This window comes from Malaya genurostris, chromosome 3 (assembly GCF_030247185.1).
Source record: "Malaya genurostris strain Urasoe2022 chromosome 3, Malgen_1.1, whole genome shotgun sequence".
Classification (NCBI taxonomy): Eukaryota; Metazoa; Arthropoda; class Insecta; order Diptera; family Culicidae; genus Malaya; species Malaya genurostris.
Genome location: NC_080572.1, coordinates 271,282,034 through 271,302,714, shown reverse-complemented (window position 1 = coordinate 271,302,714; position 20,681 = coordinate 271,282,034). Strand labels below are relative to the sequence as shown.

Genomic DNA, 20,681 nt, shown 5'->3' with positions numbered 1-20,681 from the left:
TCACCTTCTATATCTTCACATAAATAAAATCATTCATAACCTTTTGACGTAGGACTACGTTTTTATTTCTATACCGGTGTGAAAATTTTAAATACAGAAAATAAAGCCGTACAATCAGTGCCCCGGTTTTGAACATCTACATCTCAATCATTTTTAACTAATTTTTCATATCATTACACAAACTGCTCGGAAATATTTCTACGCATCGATTGGAGTAGACGAATCTATATCTATAATGTTATATTTCAGATAATTGATTATCGAAACTTCAGTTAGTAACGATAATCATTGTCATGGTTTCCTTTAACAAATACGACAATTTCGTATGCATAACTTCACGGTTTTTATAAGATTTCTATGTTTCTATGAGTGCGTTCGCATTTAAGAAATTAACTCATACAAAACAAAATTCTGTATCGAATAGACCTAAACATAGCGAATAGACCTAAACATGGCTGGGTTATTGTGAATAAGGTAAATGAGGAAACAGATCGCAGCCCAATTCGTTTAGTTTTTTTATTGTTTACAATGACTTATGACACGGAATTTTCTTGTTCTTATGAGGCCGTTTTTTTACAATTTCGCACTTCAAACGTATCAATAACTCAAAGTAATAATTACTTTTAATGGTACTTTCCTGTTCAATGTAGTCGATGTTAATTATGCTTCGAACATCTAAAAAATGACGCTATGGTTGTTCCAGCTACCTGTTACGTTAGATTTTCGTACAAGATCGTAAAAGAACTTCCAGTTCATGTGCTAAACATCTCAGCACATCTAATCTCACGAACTTTGATTTTGTGTTCATACATTACGATTATCAAAACTTGCTTAATTTTGTTCCAGTTAACTGTTTCATTTGGTCACGTTCAAAATCAGAATACCACAAATCTTTATTTTTAATGGATCTGAGTGGAAGAAAAACTTCTCAAGCAATTTCTAGGGTGGCGCGGTTTATTCCTTTTAAGAAGCTATGTTTTATCAATACACGGAATTCATTATTTCCATTTTTCATAAACGGATAAGTAACGTCACTTATATGTAGGCAGGTTCAGTGTTTGTGATGCTATTAGTTTTTGCACAAACATGACATAACCTCACAAAACTGAACAAAATGAATCAATTTTGACAGCTATCAGTGGTTTGTTTATGTGTACATTCTAATTTGAATACGTGCTAATAGATATGTAAACGAACCATTGATAGCTATCAAAAGATGAACTTGATTCATCGACAGTTCATCGGTAGTTTATTCGAGTAGCCATCGTGCAAAACCTAATTAGGTTTTGCACAAACATAACATAACCTCACAGGATGAACAGAATTTTCGACAGTCGCCGTGTATTTGTTTACAGTTTAAAAGTTGATCAAAGGTTCATCATTTGAATTTAAAAATTGTAAGTCACCTAACATTAAACAGATTTATACAAATATCGCTCCTTGATGTCGGAAACGCATACATGATAATCTTTTTAGTTCTTTTCACCAGTGATGGCCCAAGAAGTCTGAAGCACACGCTCGTGTGCCGTGTTGCTACTATATCGAGAGTCGTATGATTCGAAAAACCAGCTCGCGATGCTGGCTCATCTGCTGGCTCATGAGCTGGAATGGGGAGCTAGCTCGTGAGCTGACTCATGTGCTAGCTCACGTGCTGAGTTGAGTGTCCGTTTTTATTTTATTTAATAATATAATATAATTTTTGGGTGGACAAATGGCACACTCTCATGAATCTGGTTTGAAAAGCACAGCACACGAGTTTAATAGACACACACTGCAGGAATAGAGCAGCTCGTGTGCTGAGCTCGGACATCACTGCTTTTCGCTGTGGAACACGTTTTCAACAGGCACTTTTTCGTCATTTTTCAATTTTTAATTTGCAGTCGCAAAACAAAACAAACACATGGCAGCTGTCAAAGATGAACCTGATTCATCGGCAGTTCATTTGTGTCGCCGTCGTGCCAAACCTAATTGATGTGAAAATTTGACCCATGTTCTTTGAAGGATGGTACTTTCGAAAAATGAGGTTAGTTTGACTTCACAAACGTCATCTCTGGGTCAGTGCCTTTTTGATCAATGTATTATGCACATCAGCGGTTGGACTGTGTATGGATTTACTTTGGGCACCGTTCGACTAGCGCGAGACACATTTTGATCGAAAATCGATTGTTTTTCGTGTTCGAGGAAAGGCAGGATATCCTTGATGATGTGGGAGTACTGGATGAACGAGTTCAGCAATTTCCATCATCAACATCATCGTACTAAACGAAGTATATCCAAAATTCTCAAAGAAATAATTCCGAATATTCGCAGATACAAATAAGTTAAAACGGTTCACAAAAGACTGTCGCCTTAATATTAAAAACAAATATTGGCAGTGATTTTGAAACAATCTGGGTTGTCCTACGTCAACAGTTCGAACAACAACACCGTTTTATGTCGTATTTAAACCGTAGATTTTGTTTTAAAACTCTTCAAACTACGAATTTACGCGTTTCATGCAAAGTTTTATAGAAACAAAATATAAAAAACGACCTTGCATTTTTATGGGATAAATATCATTATCATTAGAATATAGGAATACTTCAAAATAGTGGGTCGTTCTCCCCGGTATGAAAAATTACCCACCTGGGTTTAACATGTTTCACCAGCCCTGCCTTAGTCGATCTACGTTCTGACCTAACGGGCGCCAGATATACATTGAAGGATGACTTGACAGTCTCAGGTCTGTTCACGATCAGTAACTGAGTAGCAACCAGGGGTGGTCGCTCAAGCTCACAACATTATGTGCCGTTGATTTCTAAATGGAAAAGATTATAGAAGAAAAATAAATAACCGTTCGATTTCATGAAAATTGTGCAATTCCTTGATTCTGTATAGCAAGCTCAATCGATCATGTTCTACAACCACCGGACAGTCCGAGTTCACGATCGCACTGCATCGTTTATTCCCCTTCATTATTGACGTTACAAAACAACCGATCCATTCCCTTCCAATAGACCACCGAACATTTAATTATAATTGTATTTACACATTGCACCGTAACAGTAACCACTGCCACCAGAAGCCGCGCACTTTCAATAAATCCGCGGAATTTATTGCACACGGTTACCGGTATAGAACCGATCCCCGTGGCAAACCAGCAGTCATTATTCTCGAAATGCCAATCTTTAATCGAAAACATCAAAATCCAATAAACTATGCCCGATCGCGGCCAACAGTTGTGAGATAAATCTTAATAATTCTTCATACCGCGGCGGCGGTCACTCCAAGGGGGGGTAGATGCACTTGTGGGTCCGATCAGGCCAAAGGGGGGGGTTGATGCATTCGTGGGTCCGTCCGCGCTGCGTTTCTTGGCTCGATTATAGATTCTATTTGGGCCTGGCCGGTGCACGCGGCAATCTCCCTGCAAAGTATTCAAAGTCGAACCCCGAGCACCCAACCGACCAACCGACCGACCATTCACAAACTTGACCAGGATTTGCAACAAACGGCCAAGGCTCCGCTCCGCATTCTAAGTGCCAGGCGCGTATTTTATGGATGTGTAGCTGCAATAACAACAATAATGACAGTTGTGTGTTCCGTGTATACAACCGCGAACCCTTTTCGTCGGGTACACTGATTGTGTGTATAGGAAAGATCGAGCGGAACAACGGTGGAGTTTGCTAGCAAGGGGGGGAAGTTGGGGGTTGGTTGGTAGAAACTCTGCCACCGCCGGAGGAAAATAGATTTTAACGAGGTGCAGTTATAATAATAGTTAATGTTTATTGGAAACGAAGGAGGGTGATTAATGGGGGAAACGAAAACGTTTTGATTGGTTACATGTGTTTAAATTTATTAATACCTCTGGTGGCGTAATTGACCTGCCGGAGCAAGATTGTCAGCTTGTTTTCCGTTGCATAAATGCTCCATTGATCATTCAGTAAAATGTTGCTACATAAATATTACAATTGATGATGTAGTTCCTTTTACGCTTGAGTGTTCACGTCGAATTGGTTCAGACAACTGAGGAACGATCAACGTTTTATGCTCGGATTGACTGGCAACGGAAATGATACATTTTGAAGAAATCATAAATGGAACAATCGAATTCGTATCCCGTCGTGCAAGCGAAGCTGCATCTCCTTAGTTTCCGGAAACTGGCCCCACAATTTTACTTGCTGTGAATGATGGCATCATCGATGGATTGTTCCATTCGATCAATCTCTTTTACGAGTTTAGTCCAAGTTCAATGTTCATCCTATCCATTTTGCAATTCTACCGGTACCGGTACCGAAAGTTCCGAAAGTGCGACGACACACACACACTCGAAATCATCCGGCGAGAGCAGAATGGGAAACCGGAGCACAAATATGTTTATTATTTTGCCTGCCGCGGCGACTGGTCCGAAGGAGAAAGATATTTTAATGGCTTGCAGGCTAAAAAGGTACAGGACAGATGAATACTCAAAGGAGTAGGAGGAAAAAAAAAGATATGAAATTTCAATCTCAAACTTAGCCAGAAACCCCGAAGAGGCAATGCAATCACGCGCAGTGCATTGCTGGGCAGGGGAAAAGGTTCAAGAACTTTTGGAGAACTTTCGAAAAAGAATTTCACCGCACAACCACCGGGATGTTTGCCGACTGTTCGGGCATGTCTGGCTGGAACTGTGAGTTGTCTCAATTTTTGGGCAACTTTACGCGGCTCTTCAATGTTGCTGATGAAGCCAAAATGTCACGTGTCAGACTGGTTTACCGGGACAGGGACCGGGCCAGAATTTTCGGAATAATAATTATAGCTCTGCTTCACTCCATAGTGCAGTTGAAATGGGACGGATGGAACGTGAACCGGTGTGTAACGGTCTGGCCCAATGAGGAGTCTGAGGACAGGTCTGTTGATAACCTCGAGAACTCATTTAAAATAGTTCTGTCTTCTGCACATAATGATACGTTCATGTTCCATTGGGACCAAATTTACTAGAAAATTCAGTCCAGTTCAGTATCATGGAAACTTGTATTTCGTTTGAATGTGAAGTTCGATTCATTCAATATCTGGACCAAAGATATAACCTCCACTCAAATATGGAGCAATATGTCAAAATTTGAGTATGGATTTGAGCAAAATTTACTCAAGCCGCATTTATTCATAAATTAGAGGAAACGTTGAAATTTTCAAACATTCGAGTGAAAAAAATGCTTCTTGCAGCTCAGTGCGTTTTCACTTCAAAGGGATATTCTTATTGAATTTAAGACTGCAAGAACACATCGTTTTTTATTGCGGTTTCTAACACATAGGCTGAAAAGTCCCGAGCCTAACACATAGATGGCGCTAGTTTTATTGCAGTCACCTTTTTTCAGTTAATACTAATCTTTAAAGACAGCTGGCAAAATTCATAATATTTTGGCCATGTTTAAACGCAACAAACCGGAATTTTTGCGTTGATATGTGACAATGGATGGAACATGGATTCATCACTTCACTCCGGAATCAAAACGATCGTCATCTGAGTGGACGGCAACTGGTGAACCTCGTCCAAAGCGTCCGAAAGCACAACAACCGGCTGTAAAGGTTATGGTCTCGGTATTTTGGAGGATGTGCGTGGTGTAATAGTTACCAACTGTTTTGAGAAAGAAAATACCATTAACAGTGAATATTATATAGCATTACTAGCTGAATGACCCGGCGTTGCTCGGAAATGTTTCGAGAAGAAAAGGCCGAACAAAATTCCCGAAGTTGTCCTACTTATTGTAATGCTCTGAGCAGTTTTATGTTGCTATTCAATCAATTTTACCTTACACTTCCCATGTTTAGGGCACTTGCTGCACTCGCTCTCCCTTAAAATAACCTTCTAATCTACATTGACATAAAAGTAGTATCTGTATTTGTCAAGATGCATCGTTTATCGTAGAATAAATTTTATATTGAACTCCCCTTTTATTAGTCAACTTACTACAGCTCTCCTCCATGATAACACTTATGACCACCTTTTAGTAGTGTACAAAGTATCTGTGCTCTTCAAAAAGTATCGATTAATTCATTAAAATTAACAATAGCAGTACTACTTAATTCAAATTAACGATAGCAATACTATCTAGCACAATCTTGACATTCTTGCCCCTTTCTTATTTTATAAAAAAATCAAGATGAAAATTGATTTTCAAGATCCCTCTTCTCTAGTCTGAATCCGCCTCCCTATCTTGTTTGACGACGAATAACAAAAAGTGTTACAATAAACCTTTGTCATGAATATCTAAGCTTGTCGTGACCACCTTAAAATATCCAACCTAGTTAGGTGTGGTGAGTTTGAGTTGTTTTGGAGTTACGTTCGATTATATTAACAATTTCAACTTTGCTCCTCCCTCGGTCGAGACTTTTACTTTATCCACCCGCTCCCACTCTCTTCTTAAAAATGCTCTTAGGATCATCTGAAGCGCAAATAATATCTGTACTCAGCAAGAAGTATCGTTTTATGGAAAATTCTATAAATTTCACAATAAACTTCCTTTTTTAGAGGTACTCATTAGATCCACCCCCCACAAGTATCCTTTAAACCATATTTGAGTTATTCAAAATGTATGTATGGTTTTAAAAAGTATCAATTCTCTTTAAATAAGATAAATTTCGACATGGCCTCCTCAAATTAAGAACGCTTGTCCTAATGATTAGCACTGAAGAGCAAGAAGTACCTATGCCAAGTTTGATTGCAATACATTCAGTAGTCTTGGAGTTATGCCGTTAAAAACATTACACCCCCCTATTTGAAGGTCAAAAACTATCTATTTTCGTCAAATTAGACACATTTTTTCATGACCCCCCCTGTTAAGAACACTTGGTACGCTCCCTCCCCCACAAAAATACCCTTATGATCTTCTCTCTTAAGAGCAATAAGTATCTGTACCTAGGTTGATAGCAATCCGTTAATTAGTTCCGGAGTTATTACATTACCAACATTACACCCCCCCTTTTTAAGGGCACTTGCTATATCCATCATCCATATAATCATATCTAATATATACAAACTGTTTCTATGGTCTAAAAAAGTATCAATTCTCGTCAAATTAGACAAATTTTTTAATGAACACCACCCCCCACCCCCCCCGTTAAGGACACTTACTACGCTCCCTTCCCCATTAAAATACCCTAATGACTTTCTCAGAAGAGCAAGAAGTATCTGTGCCAAGTTTGGTGGCAATCCGTTCAATAGTTTCGGAATTGTGCCGTTTCAAACATTACCACCCCCCCCCTTTTTAAAGGCACTTGCTACATCCACCCCCCGTAAAGTCATATCTACTGTATGCAAAATGTTTCTATGGTCTTCAAAACGTATCGATTGTCGTCAAGTTATATGAATTTTTTCATGACCTCATCCTGTTAATTACACTTGCTACGCTCCCTCCCCTATAGAAATGCTCCCTAAACCATCTCTGAAATGCGAGTAGTACCTGTGCCAAGTTTGGTGGCAATCCGTTCAGTAGTTCCGAAGTTATGACGTTACAAACATTCGCAAACCATAAAAAAATGCTCGCCGGTAAGAACTTTTGAACGAATGAAGAGGTTATCGCTGAAACTGAGACCTACTCTGAGGCAATAGATAAATCGTTCTACTAAAGTGGTTTTAAAATGTTAGAGAGACGCTGAAATGATTGCGTTGCTCTTGATGGAGATTACGTTGATGAATAGAGTTAATTTTGAACCAAAAAATCGTGTTCCCTTTGTTAAGCTCTCGGAACAATTCAGCTCATGAGTTGAACCCGGTTTTTGAAACCATTAATCATAGATGTTTTCAAAACAAATTTTGTGGTTTCAAGTAGGTCCAACATAAGAATTTCAAAATCTTTCAATTCTGACTCCGAACCGTTCAAAACGAAAACGAGTTTGAATCACTTTTTTGCACTTCCCATTTAAGGAGCAAGACTCTTCGCAAGCGTACGAGTAAAAAAAATAAAAAAAAATTCCGGTGCTTCTTTTTCTGATTTTACTCAATAAATCTTCCATATGGTTGAAAAATAAACCAATCGGTTCATACTGCTTAAAATTACAATTCAGGAAAAGCGAAAATCTTAGTATAAAACTCCTCCGTTTTCTTTAAAACTGCTCGAGAAAAATTATTTCATTTTCAGCTTACTTCCACTGACACATTTGATTAGCAACAAACACATTCCTATATGGATTTCCTCTTGCAGAAATTATTACAATATAAAGATTTACGTACCTTCTATAAATAAACCCGCAAAAAAGAAACCTTTAATTTAACACGCGAAAGGCTATGGATATGGAATGTTGTAAAACTATTTATTTATCCGGAAAACTGCTTTTGTAACAGAAAATATTTTGTTTAGTTAATTCTGTGTAGTGCAATCTAATACAAATGCATTGTAGCAGTGTTGCTAACTTTTTTTTATTAGGGAATTAAAATCTACATTCCTAAAATGTAAGCAATTTTCCATCAAACGTTGGTGAAAAATGATCAAAACTGATATTTCATCCAAGATGTCAGGCTTAACATTCAAGTAAATCTCTCTCAAACCGATACTCAAATTACAATAACGAAGAAGAATTTATTTACTCAAACTTTAAAAAAATTGTTTTTATTTTGAGTAAAAAATACGCAAACTTTGACAGCTTTGTCCCTTAACTCAAATATGAGTAGATGGCTGGTAACTCAAGTTTAGACTACGTGCACTTTTTATGAATTTGAGTGGTGTATCACTCAATTTAGAGTTATGTTCAATGAGCGTTTGTTATAAAATGTATGAAAAATAATTTGTTTTTATTTTTGTGTGGTGAATATAAAAAGCCTCTCAGCCAATATTACCGGAACAAAATGAAAGATGATAAATATTCAATGTAATCACAGATAACAGATATACTTAATAAAGATGGTTGGGATGGAGCTGTCAGAGACATAGCCACGTGATTGACGTAAGACTGCATTCGAGATGTGTATAGATAATAATTGATTTGGAACCGCCTGACCGTTTAAGATTTTGTAGTCCTAAAAAAACCATTCAGTTTCGGGAGATTGCATTTGGATTGGATTGTTACGGATGATTACGTTTTTTTTTATTCCATAAAGAAGGGCGTCAGTCGGAGTCACTTGTAAGTTTGTGCCACGATCTATAAGAAATCATTACATCGTAACACAAGTCGTACAATCTCTCATATATTTCAATATTTCATACATCTCAATATTTAAGTGAAAGAAATTATCAAAATGCGGTACGGTATTCATTTCCGGCATTCAGATGTTCCAAACTGTGGAATTCTCTACGATATTAAGCTCAAGCGCGATGGAGTGAAATGCTAGCTTTATTTGCGCTCGTTTGGTGCGAATTTCGCACAGCGAAAAGTGCACAAAGCTAATCAAATTGTTCTAGATTTGCACTAAACTGATGACTTTTACCTCCGATTTGCAAAAAAGTAATCTTAATAGTTCTTTAGATATCATTTAAAGTCATTAGAACGGTTGATTTTGTGTAATGTTCCCCATCGTTATCTTTTTCTCCAACGCAAACGACCACCAGCAGCTGGATGACGCAATCGCTCTTGTTTGAAGCGAAACTCACACTGCGAATGTCATACAGCATATATGCTCACAGAAGAATCAGTTGTTGTTTTATCTGCGTTTTGACTTAAGAAACGGAACTTAATATTCGCCATTATCTGAAGAACCAGTTGAATAATGCCGGGTGTAGTTCCAATGTCTTGATGTAGATGGAGGAATGTGCACTCGATGCGTGTCCGTTAATGGCTTTTTCCATTCGATTCGTGAAAGAATTAGAGATAATACTCAAACAGGGATTATTAAGTTATTAGGAATTTTCCGAAAGCGTTCGTCACGCTGAATGAAAAAAATCTACACACAGTAAATCACAAGGTGATTATAAAATTTAAATAATGTTTATCGAAAAATCGTTGGTAAATACAGTCAGTTAAGTATTTTAAGGAGCCCATGGTCGTTTCAATGATATTATGGAAAAATAAAGTTATCTTTTACACTTGGGGGAAATCGTGTGGGTGTTGAAATTTTTTAAGTTGGAATATTTCTATATCAGGAATTAGAGCTAATTGGTTCAAGTGGCACGTTCCCCTAGTTATTTGGAGATTTGTGCCCGTGGTTTCTCATCATTTGCCTGATGGGAAGGGTAAAAGGAACATGGAAGGGAAATGTAAAGTAAGTGAGGTCGAAAAACAGCACAAAACATGAAGAAACAAATCGTTCTGCATCCCCGAAGGTATGCTAAACGATCTTGCCAAAATGCACATTTTATTAAACCTCCAACCCCCGAAAGGATTTAGAAAGTCAAACAATCTGGCCAAATCTTTTAAGGTCAATACAGGAAGGATTTATTGGGCAAGTTCGTCAGTAGGCTGGCATGTGTTGATGTAGCCCATGTACGAATTTATGTTTTATCCAACTAGTTAACAGTGGTAAAGGTGGTTCAGGTAATGTTGAGGTCTTCGATTTAAGTTTCACATGCAATCACTAGATTCGATCGTGAAGTGCCGATTGTATTCCACACAGAATTGCGTAAATTTCTGCTAGGAATACAGTACAGTATCCACCAAGTGAATGAGAATGATCTAGCCTCATTTCACCACAGTGGACACCAGCACCAGCACGACCATCTAACAGAGAACCGTCCGTATCACAAAATACGTGTTCATCTAGCTGTCGTTCCAAATAACCAGACAACCATTCCTCACGAAGAGAATATCTCGCATTGAATGTTTTAAAAAGAAAACTGCATGTGAGAGTTAGGTCACTCGGAACGAGTAAATACTCACTCATTCCAAGTAACCATTTGAGACCACCAGCGAGTGTCGCTAGTAGCATAGTCTATAGCGTTATTGTTCCAAAGCCCTGTAACCTTAACACGGCATGTAAAAAATAATGCATCTTGTTTTAGGAACACATGTAGTGGTTCAGAATGCACAGTATAGTTTCTAGAGCAGCAGTAGGAGTTGTCGTGAATGCTCCTGTCATCGTTATTAGGAACATCCTTTGGAGATGATTTAGCTTTGACTGAACTGTCGCAACTTCTCCTTTCTGCCACCATACAAGACATCCATAAGCTAAAATTGGTCTAACAATAGTTGTGTAGATCCAATGAATGTATCTGGGTTTGAGTCCCCATGAATTTCCAAAAGCTCGTCTGCATTGGCCGAAAGCCATGTAAGCTCTTTTAATTCTGAAGTCAATGTGAGCAGACCAATTCAGTTTTGAATCAAGAATAACCACTACGTATTTAACTTGATCAACCACAGTAACCTCTGAGCCGAAGAACTGTAACGGACGAGCTCCTGTGATTATCCTACGATGAATGAAAAGCACCATTGATGTTTTGCCCGGATATACAGATAATCCAACCTGACAACACCTTTGCTCAACAGATCGCAGGGCTTGCTGCATTAAATCAAAGAGAGTGTTAATGCTTATACCGGTCAGCAATATATGATAATCGTCGGCAAAACCATAAGTCGGGAATCCAATTTTATTAAGTTTCCTCAACCATCAGCGACTAGGTTGCATAGAAGTGGGGATAGTACACCACCTTGAGGACACCCACGGACACTCAGCTTTCTAATCTCTGCTTGCCGAAGCGATAAACAAAGGAGTCGATTGCTAAGCATTGCGTGTATCCAAATTGTGATACTTGAAGGTATGCCATGACCACGGGCTACTTCCAGAATTGAATTGAAAGACACGTTATCAAAGGCACCTTCAATATCTAGGAAAACTCCCAAGCAAGATTGCTTTTGTGAGAAAGCTTTTTCAATGCTGTACACAACATCATGTAACAGGGTTGTAGTGGACTTTCCACGTTGGTAAGCATGTTGCATTCCATGTAGCGGATACACGCCCAGACTAACATTCCTGATATAGTGATCGACTATGCGTTCCACTGTTTTAAGAAGAAATGAGCGTAGACTGATAGGCCTGAAACTCTTCGCTTCCTCATAAGTGTCGCGACCGGCTTTGGGAATAAATTTGACAATTATTTCCTGCCAGGCTCTTGGAATATATCCAGTCGCAAGACTAAAAATAAGTATTTTCTTCAAAACATGTTTGAAATGTTCATACCCTTTCTGCAGTAACACTGGGAAAACTAAATCCTTTCCAGGAGACTTGTACGGAGCAAAACTCTCAACTGCCCATTTGACCGATTCAATCGTCACAACATTTCGAGCAAGGGTCCAAGAATCGTAACTACCCGAAATAGTCTCGGGAAGAGCTGTCGGTGATGGATCCATACATCCTGGAAAGTGAGTGTTAAAAAGATAGTGGAGGACATCACTTTCATCACACAAGTACTCACCATCTGAAGTTCTTAAGAAACCGACATTAAAGTCCTTTGATTTCGAAAGTAACTTATGTAATCTGCTAGCCTCGTTGAGACTAGAGGCATTCGTGCAAAAGCTTTTCCACCAACCCTCAGACGATTGAAAAGCATTTTTGTAAGCCCTTCGAGCCGACACGAATGCCTCCGACCCATCTCTGCGTCGGTGGTTCCAAGCTCTTCTGCATAGTTTCCTTAGTCTAGCAAGTTCAGCTTTTCACCAAGGAGTTCCTCTAGTAGCTCGCACAATCCGAAGTGGACAAGCCTCTTCATACCTTATGATTAAAAAAACCGGAATTTTCATTTTAAAATTCCCGCGCTTGTCCAATCGGTAAACTTTTATTCTCTTAACGTTGGCAACACTTTTGTACACATCCTGTCAAATTTTGACGCATATCGTACGATTAGTTTTTGTTTGGCGTTTATACAAAGAAGTTGAAAAATTTTCGTGTGGCGATTTTTATAATGCATGGTTTCGGCTCGGCTTCGAAGCGCCATTCGGTCGATTGTTGTGCGGTTTCGACGTGATATTCATAGATCCACACCTCATCACCATTTATGATGCATTCGATAAATGTGTGGTCACTATCTGCGTTGGAAATCATCTCTTTGGCCACATCAACACGACGCTGTTTTTGAATGAAATTCAGTTTTTTTTGGTACCAGCCGAGAAGCGACGCGTTTCAAACCCAAAACAACAGTTAACAGTTCGGCTGAAATGTTCGTATCGTTTAATAGAAACACACATTTTTTTGCCAAAATTCGTTTTTATTATTCAACATAATTGCCATCAGAGGCGATACAGCGATTATAGCGATCTTCCAACTTTTCGATACCATTTTTGTAGTATGATTTGTCCTTTGCCTTAAAATAGACCTCAGTTTCAGCGATTACCTCTTCATTGCTTCTAAATTTATTACCAGCGAGCATTCTCTTGAGATCTGAGAACAGGAAAAAGTCACTGGGGGCCAAATCTGGAGAATACGGTGGATGAGGGAGCAATTCGAAGCCCAATTCGTTCAATTTCAGCATGGTTTTCATCGACTTGTGACACGGTGCATTGTCTTGATGAAACAAAACTTTTTTCTTCTTCAAATGAGGCCGTTTTTTTGAAATTTCGTCCTTCAAACGCTCTAATAACGCCATATAATAGTCACTGTTGATGGTTTTTCCCTTTTCAAGGTAGTCGATGAAAATTATACCATGCGAATCCCAAAATACAGACGCCATAACCTTACCGGCCGATTGTTGAGTCTTTCCACGCTTTGGGTTCGGTTCATCGCGTGCAGTCCACTCAGCTGACTGTCGATTGGACTCCGGAGTGAAGTGATGGAGCCATGTTTCGTCCATTGTTATATATCGACGAAAAAAATCGGTTTTATTTCGATATAACAGCTCCAAACACTGCTCAGAATCATCAATTCGTTGTTGTTTTTGATCGATTGTGAGCTCACGCGGCACCCATTTTGCACAAAGCTTTCTCATATCCAAATAGTCGTGAATAATATGTCCAACACGTTCCTTTGATATCTTTAGGGTGTCAGCTATCTCGATCAACTTCACTTTACGGTCATTGAAAATCATTTTGTGGATTTTTTTCACGTTTTTATCGGTAACAGCCTCTTTTGGACGTCCACTGCGTTCATCGTCTTCGGTGCTCATATGACCAGTACGAAATTTTGCAAATCACTTACGAATTGTTGCTTCGCCCGGTGCAGAGTCTGGATAACACTCATCAAGCCATTTTTTGGTATCGGCGGAACTTTTTTTCATCAAAAAGTAGTGTTTCATCAACACACGAATTTCCTTTTTTTCCATTTTTTCACAATAACAAAAGTAGCTTCACTCAAAATGCAATATCTCACAAACTAATAATCAGACAGCTGTCAAATTTATACACGTATCTTTTGAAGGTTGGTACTAACTGAAAATGGTATGGATTTAATTCTAGTGGCGCCCTCTCATAGAAACGATACGAACTTTTCAGCCGATCTGTTAAAATATGTTCGACTAATCCATAAAAGATGCCCAACAACACAGCAATCTCTCTAATCGGTACAGAACGATTTTGCAACACGATTTGCTTCGCCGATTCAATGTTTTCTTCAGTAACAGATGTTGTTGGGCGGTCAGGGATCTCATCATGATCCAAGCTTGTACGACCACCTTTGAAGCGTTTATACCACTCGTATGCCTGTGTTTTTCATAGACACGATTCACCAAAGGCCTTTTCTAACATTTTCAACGTTTCGGAACACTTAAATCCAATTGCAACACAAAATTTGATGCACGCACGTTGTTCTAAATTTTCATCCATTATAAAAATCGCCACACGAAAAATTTTCAACTTCTTTGTATAGACGCCAAACAAAAACTAATCGTACGATATGCGTCAAAATTTGACAGAATGTGTATAAAAGTGTTGCAAACGTTGAGAGAATAAAAGTTTACCGATTGGACAAGCGCGGGAATTTTAAAATGAAAATTTCGGTTCTTTTTTGATCATAAGGTATGCTGCAACTATGAGTGAGTTTGTCTCGTCGACAACATTTTCCAAATGAATTGGGGTTTCAATTGTTGGTTGGTACCCGTAAAATCTAGTCACCAAGGCCTCTTCATAGAGGTCCCAGTTTGTAGATTTGGGATTACGATATGTGATAATATCAAATTTAACGTTTGAATGATCAAAGAAGATGTACTTATGATCAGACAACGAAGGTTCGAGCTCATCCGAGACGAGGCAATTCACCAACTCATGCGCAATTCTATCAGAGCAGAGAGTTACGTCCAAAACCTCCTCTCTTCCAGATCTCGCAAAAGTTGAACGGTTTCTTGCATTGACTATGTGCCGGTTTGTACTGCTCACAAATTCCATGTGACAGCACGAATATCCCGAGTTGTGAGCTCCGATATGAGAAATACATCGAGAACATTATTGCATGTATGTATGCTCGAAGCATTTCCCGTGAACTAGTCATACCCTTCTTGTTGAAGGTAACGAAGATTGGGTTTAACAACTTTCCAAAGTAGAAGTTTCCCTTTTGGAAATATGGTTCTTGAACCAAAGCTAAAGAAGCTTCTTATGGAGCTAAAGAGGAACACGAAAAGGTTGGTAGAGCGAGAAAATGAACCTTTTCATCTTTTTCCCAACCTTGTCTCACCCTAATGCACACACAGACATTTTTCGGTCTTGTCGAGCTGTGTCGAATCGTACATAACACCATAGGTCTCCGAGGCTCCGTTCGAAAGTCGGGTTTTCCAGCAATTTTATTATCTTTCTATAGAGAAAAGGTAAAGCCGACATTTAGACCAACTCTGCTAGAAACGTAAAAATCGTTTTATTTTGTCTCAAAACTATTTCGATTTGTAGTTTCACCCGAGCAAACATTCCTGTTTCTGTTCAACGAACAGTTTTTTTGAAGGATATCACTGTAACATCATGAGAATCGGAGTAATATGTGAAAGGCATCATTTCAACTAATAAGAATGATGTCCGCTATTCAGAAGTATGAAGAAAGTGTGTAAATTTTATGCGTAATCACGTCATCCAGTCATGCCTCTGACATTACCCACTCTACTTGAATTAAAACGAGCAGTATTCAAAACTAACGATGAACGTCAAAGCTATTATTGATAGTTTGGAAATATCTGGTGAAATAAACAATTACGGCAAAAGCCAGATTACCGCATTGAAATGTTCGGGATAAATTCCAACTCTGATGGCGAGGGGAAAAAACAAAATCCATGGCGCGTAACATCTGTGCATCTCCCAGCTTCACCAAAGCATATATACCTATATTTAGTTCCCGGCAAGTGCCAGACGAGACAAACCAAACATTAAACCCACTTACGTCATCTTGGCTGCCGATTTCAAGTTCAAGTTCATCAGACACAACACCCAAACATCATCGATGCCATCATCATCATCATCATCTTGAACGAAGGAAAAACAACTAACTGTAAGGGGCAAATCGGTTGTTTCCATCGCTCGAAGCAAGAACGTGGCGGCATCCTTTTTCTTTACAGCGTGCAAACACAATCCCGAACAGAAGTATTGCTTGGTTGCTTGAAACGGTTGGGGTTTGAATTTCAAATTCAAAACGGGGAAATTTCTCAGAATAAATGTCAAACTTTTGCGCTAAAAACAACTAATTTATTGGAATTCAATCATACCAAAGAGTTCATTGATCTCAGTCTGAATCACGTATTGCTGGTTACATTTTTGCTTTTCGGTTTCTTATGCTTTTTCTTCTTTTTTGGATTACCCTGGGTGGCAGTTTGCTGTCCTTTGATGGCACCATTGACAGCCGTGCCCTTTTTCTTTTTCTTCTGTATTTTCTTCTTTTTCGCAGTAACCAATGTCGCACGGTTCTCGGTCCCCATTTGCAGTAGAGGCTTGCTCCCTAATCCGCTGGTTCCTGCATTGGACAGCAGCTTGATGGGTTCCTTCAATCCACCGATTTTATTACCCAAAGCTTGCCCTTCACTCCAACCCAATTTTGACAGCAGTTGGAATCCTTTATTTTCACTACTGATTTGCTTGTGCACCGTTGCTGCTGTGGATGTTTCGGCCGGAACCGTCTTGGAACCATCTTCGGCACTCTTTTCCTCCTCATTGACGCATTTTTTATATCGCTGCTGAGTAAGTTTCCATATCGATTGTTTCCGATCATTCATCCATTGCCGAACGTCGGGTTCAGCAAGCTTTTGACTGCCCAACCCACTGGTGCCAACGTTGCTCACGATCGGTATCGGCTCCACCAGACCCTCGTCATTTTTACCCAATGTCTGCCCAGCGCTCCAGCCCAGTTTGGACAGCATCTTGAAGCCTTTATTCTTGCTATCGATGTGTTGATCCACGGAAGCCGCTACCGTCTTGGCATGCTCATTACTGCTTCCCTTTGTATTTCGACGGTGGGCAGCACGGTCCTTATAATCCGGAGCACATGGTTCGGCCGGTTCCACGTATTCTAAAACAATGTAAAATATTTTGGACTACGTATTTCAAGCAGCAAACAAATTTACTTACTTTCATCTTCCAGTCCGTATCGCTTCTGTAGCAGTTTCAGTCCTTCTTTGTAGCTAACCGGTTTCGTTATCCGGTCATCATCGAACTCGTTACAAGCAACATTCTTGACTAGCAAACCGGGCTCACAATTGTCACATGTCACGTTGCCATCGTGAATGTGACACAACAGAGTGGTTTGATTTAGCCGAATCTCGTCTCCATGCTCGATGTCAAACGGATCGCTTTCTTTCATCGTCCCGGTCATACGAACCCCATTCAGAAGTGTTCCGTTGCGAGAACCGAGATCCACAACCTGGTAGACACTCCGTTTGTTGTCGTATGTGAACTTCAAATGGTACTGTAAATTAGGAATTGGCATTGAAAACTGAACTACGAGTAGAACGTCCCGTCCAGGATACTTACCTTGGACACTTTAATATCTGGAATGATAACGTCATGATCTCCTTCCCGACCCAGCGAACCTCCCTTGTAGGTGACGATAAATAAAGAACCTTCTCTCAGATCATGCAGGTCGGTTTGCCGGACAATCATTCGCAGCGAGGGAGGATATTTTTTAACAACATCTACAAAGCAATCGAATTAGTCAAGAACTGTTCCATCTTACTAAAGAACAAACGAGCCGGCAGTTCATCGTAGCAAAGAAAGAAAAAATACCTGAATAATTTCCTGTGAACTCTTTCAACGGAACGTCTCGATCGGAACTGCTGGAATCTACTAGGACAACAGATTTACTGCCTGATTCGCTATCGCTACTGTCCAACTCCCCTTCCTCTCGGTTATCATCGGATTCGATGCATTCCTCCTTCTCGGATTTTATCTGCTTCTTTCGCTCAGATTTTTTTCCTTCTTTTCGCAAATTTTTAAAATATGGAGCGACATCTTCTTCCGACGACGACGATGACGACTGCGATTCTTCATTTTCGTAGGAATCCGATTGACGACGCTGTTCCAGAAAGTCCCTGTCGCGATCGCGACTACGACTGCGGCTTCGACTTTCCCTATAGCGTCGATAGCGACTCGGGCTCAGGCTGCGACTTCGACTTCGCCAATAGCGTCGCTTCTGGTCACGCTCCTCACGCCATCGCCGTCTCTCTTCTGTGGAACTCGATCGTCGCCGACGCCGTCGGTCGGACGTGTCATCCCGGTCGAGTGCAGCACTAGCCAGCTCCGCCCGTTTCTGTAAAGCAGAGAAGAGAAGACAGCGGAAGGACCGCTCTTGAGAACGCCGGCTCCGAAAGAAACCTACCTAGCGCGTTCGAACTCAATTGTCCGATCGCAAGGCCGGTAAAAGCGGATACTAAGGAATGTACTGAGTGAGTTTGAGAGGTAGGCGTAAAAACCTAGCGTGTGAAAAAAAACACAAATTTCAGTAACAATTTGAACACTGGGCAGGCTGTGATCTGGGTAAACCTTTTGATGAGCTTTGGGTTTTTTCTCTTCCTGTGTTTCTTCTGGCATCACTTGCGAGTAGAATTCGTACTCTTTGGACTCTTCATTGTATTTCAGGTAGCAGCCCCGTTGACCATCATAATGCAACCCGTATATCTGTAAAACACAACAATCCTTAATATCATCCTTTAAAGCAGCCTCCTGTAGCGGCATACCGCGTTGTAATAGTAACCGGTGGCAGGATCATAGTACAATCCGGAAGTTGGTTCATAGATGTACCGGTTTTGAAAGTCGAAATCTTCGGCGGTCTTTTTGATGTCGTTTACAAAGGCTTTCACATCCAAGGATTCAACCGGTTTGTCGGCTTGTTCTTGTTGCCTTTCCGCTTTCTCCAAGGCCTGCAGCACATCATCGTCTACCTTGTCATGGTCCTTCGTCAGATCAGCTTCGGGTAACAATTCGTTTTGTGCTGCTTTCTGAAACATAAAGAACCATTGTAATACGACACAAAAACCCCGAACGAGGAAAATTCGTACCAATCTATCCACCCTCCGCCGTAGCTTCCGGATTATCACATCCTGTTTGTGGATATGTTGATGCAAGTTGCGAACATATTGGCGAACTTGGAACGCGGGGAATTTGCTGAGATCGTTTATAGTTTTGAATTTGAATTTTAACAGGGAACTATTTCTGCGCATTTTGCTACACTTTTAAAGTGAATTTTACAACTTTACATTAGAAATATCGCTATTATTTCAAAAACTTTACATACTGCTAGTCCGCAATTCGCTACAAATTCCCAACTTTTTCCTTCTGATATTTGACAGCGATACAGTGTTGCCTGAGAAATAAGTATTTGAAATTCCTCACCGGTCGAACTACCATTCCAGAACCAGCCCGGTAGCAACGATATGGCACTCAAGCAAGTACAATTAGAGGAATCCAGAGCTTGAAACTGTGAAGCATACTCAAAGAAAAAACTCCAACAGTCTCATATTCGTTTATTTCCTGTCTCATTCGTAAATGATCGCATCCAAAACAAACGAAAAGAGAAAAAGCATTTTCGTTTCTGATTGAAAAAAGGCGAGTATGTAATGTAACAGACATCACTGAAAGAAGTGAATACGAATAAAATTTACATGCTTCTTTCACACTTCCAAATAATGATTATCGTTTGTATTGGTTGATTGATTGTGTGAATTTTGCAACTTTTACTGCTTCGAGTTCCAATATTCAGATTCGGAGTTCAGATCTAAAATTTAGTCCAGTTAAGACACTAAATTTAGTTTCAAAATCTAGTCATGAAACCAGTTTTAAAACTCTAGCCAAACTAGAGTGCTTATGACCAGAGTGACGACATCTCATCCGTAATGTTGGCAACAATTCAAAACATTTCATTAGCTTTACATTGAATTGACGGGTCGTTTGCTCGTTTGGAACTGGTAGCTGTCATTCCAAACGAACAGCTGTCGCCACTCTGATTATAGTCACTCTAAGCCCAACAATCCTGAATTAGGATTTAGTTTCAGTGTCATCTACTCCGGGACTAAATTCTAGAACTATGTTCTAAACTTAAAATTTAATTCAGAATTCAGATGGACCAGAATCTGAATCAGGTTCTGAATCCATTTCCGGAATCCAATCCAAACTGTCGTTGCTGCTGTTGGTGGAAGGTCGCCTAGTTCCAAGTAGGTAACAAAGCAACATCAGTTTTTTCTCATTGTTTTCAAAAGTTTAAGTATGCTTAATTTTTTAGTTATTAGTGGATATCTCACACAATTCAAAATTGAAACATAAATTGCTGATAACATTTTTGATGGCATGGATAAATAATCATGTAGTTGCGTTTAGTACTGCTCGAAATATTTACGATTAGGTTCTCACAGACATTTTTAAAAGGCGCCTTAGTTAGCCTTAGGTCTGAAAACTTCGCATATTTCTTTGGA

General features: G+C 39.6%; 1 protein-coding gene across 1 annotated transcript; it reads right to left on the bottom strand.

The window, feature by feature from the left end:
- Window positions 1-16,448: 16,448 nt before the first annotated feature.
- On the bottom strand, window positions 16,449-19,547 carry LOC131437010 (angiogenic factor with G patch and FHA domains 1-like). The gene is made up of 7 exons (XM_058606047.1): window positions 19,272-19,547; window positions 18,951-19,211; window positions 18,757-18,891; window positions 18,001-18,523; window positions 17,749-17,909; window positions 17,347-17,683; window positions 16,449-17,287 (listed from the first exon to the last, which is right to left on the bottom strand). The coding sequence occupies exons 1-7, from the start codon at window positions 19,431-19,433 to the stop codon at window positions 16,518-16,520; spliced, it is 2,349 nt and encodes a 782-aa protein (XP_058462030.1). The 5' UTR covers window positions 19,434-19,547; the 3' UTR covers window positions 16,449-16,517.
- Between the last annotated feature and the right edge of the window lie 1,134 nt (window positions 19,548-20,681).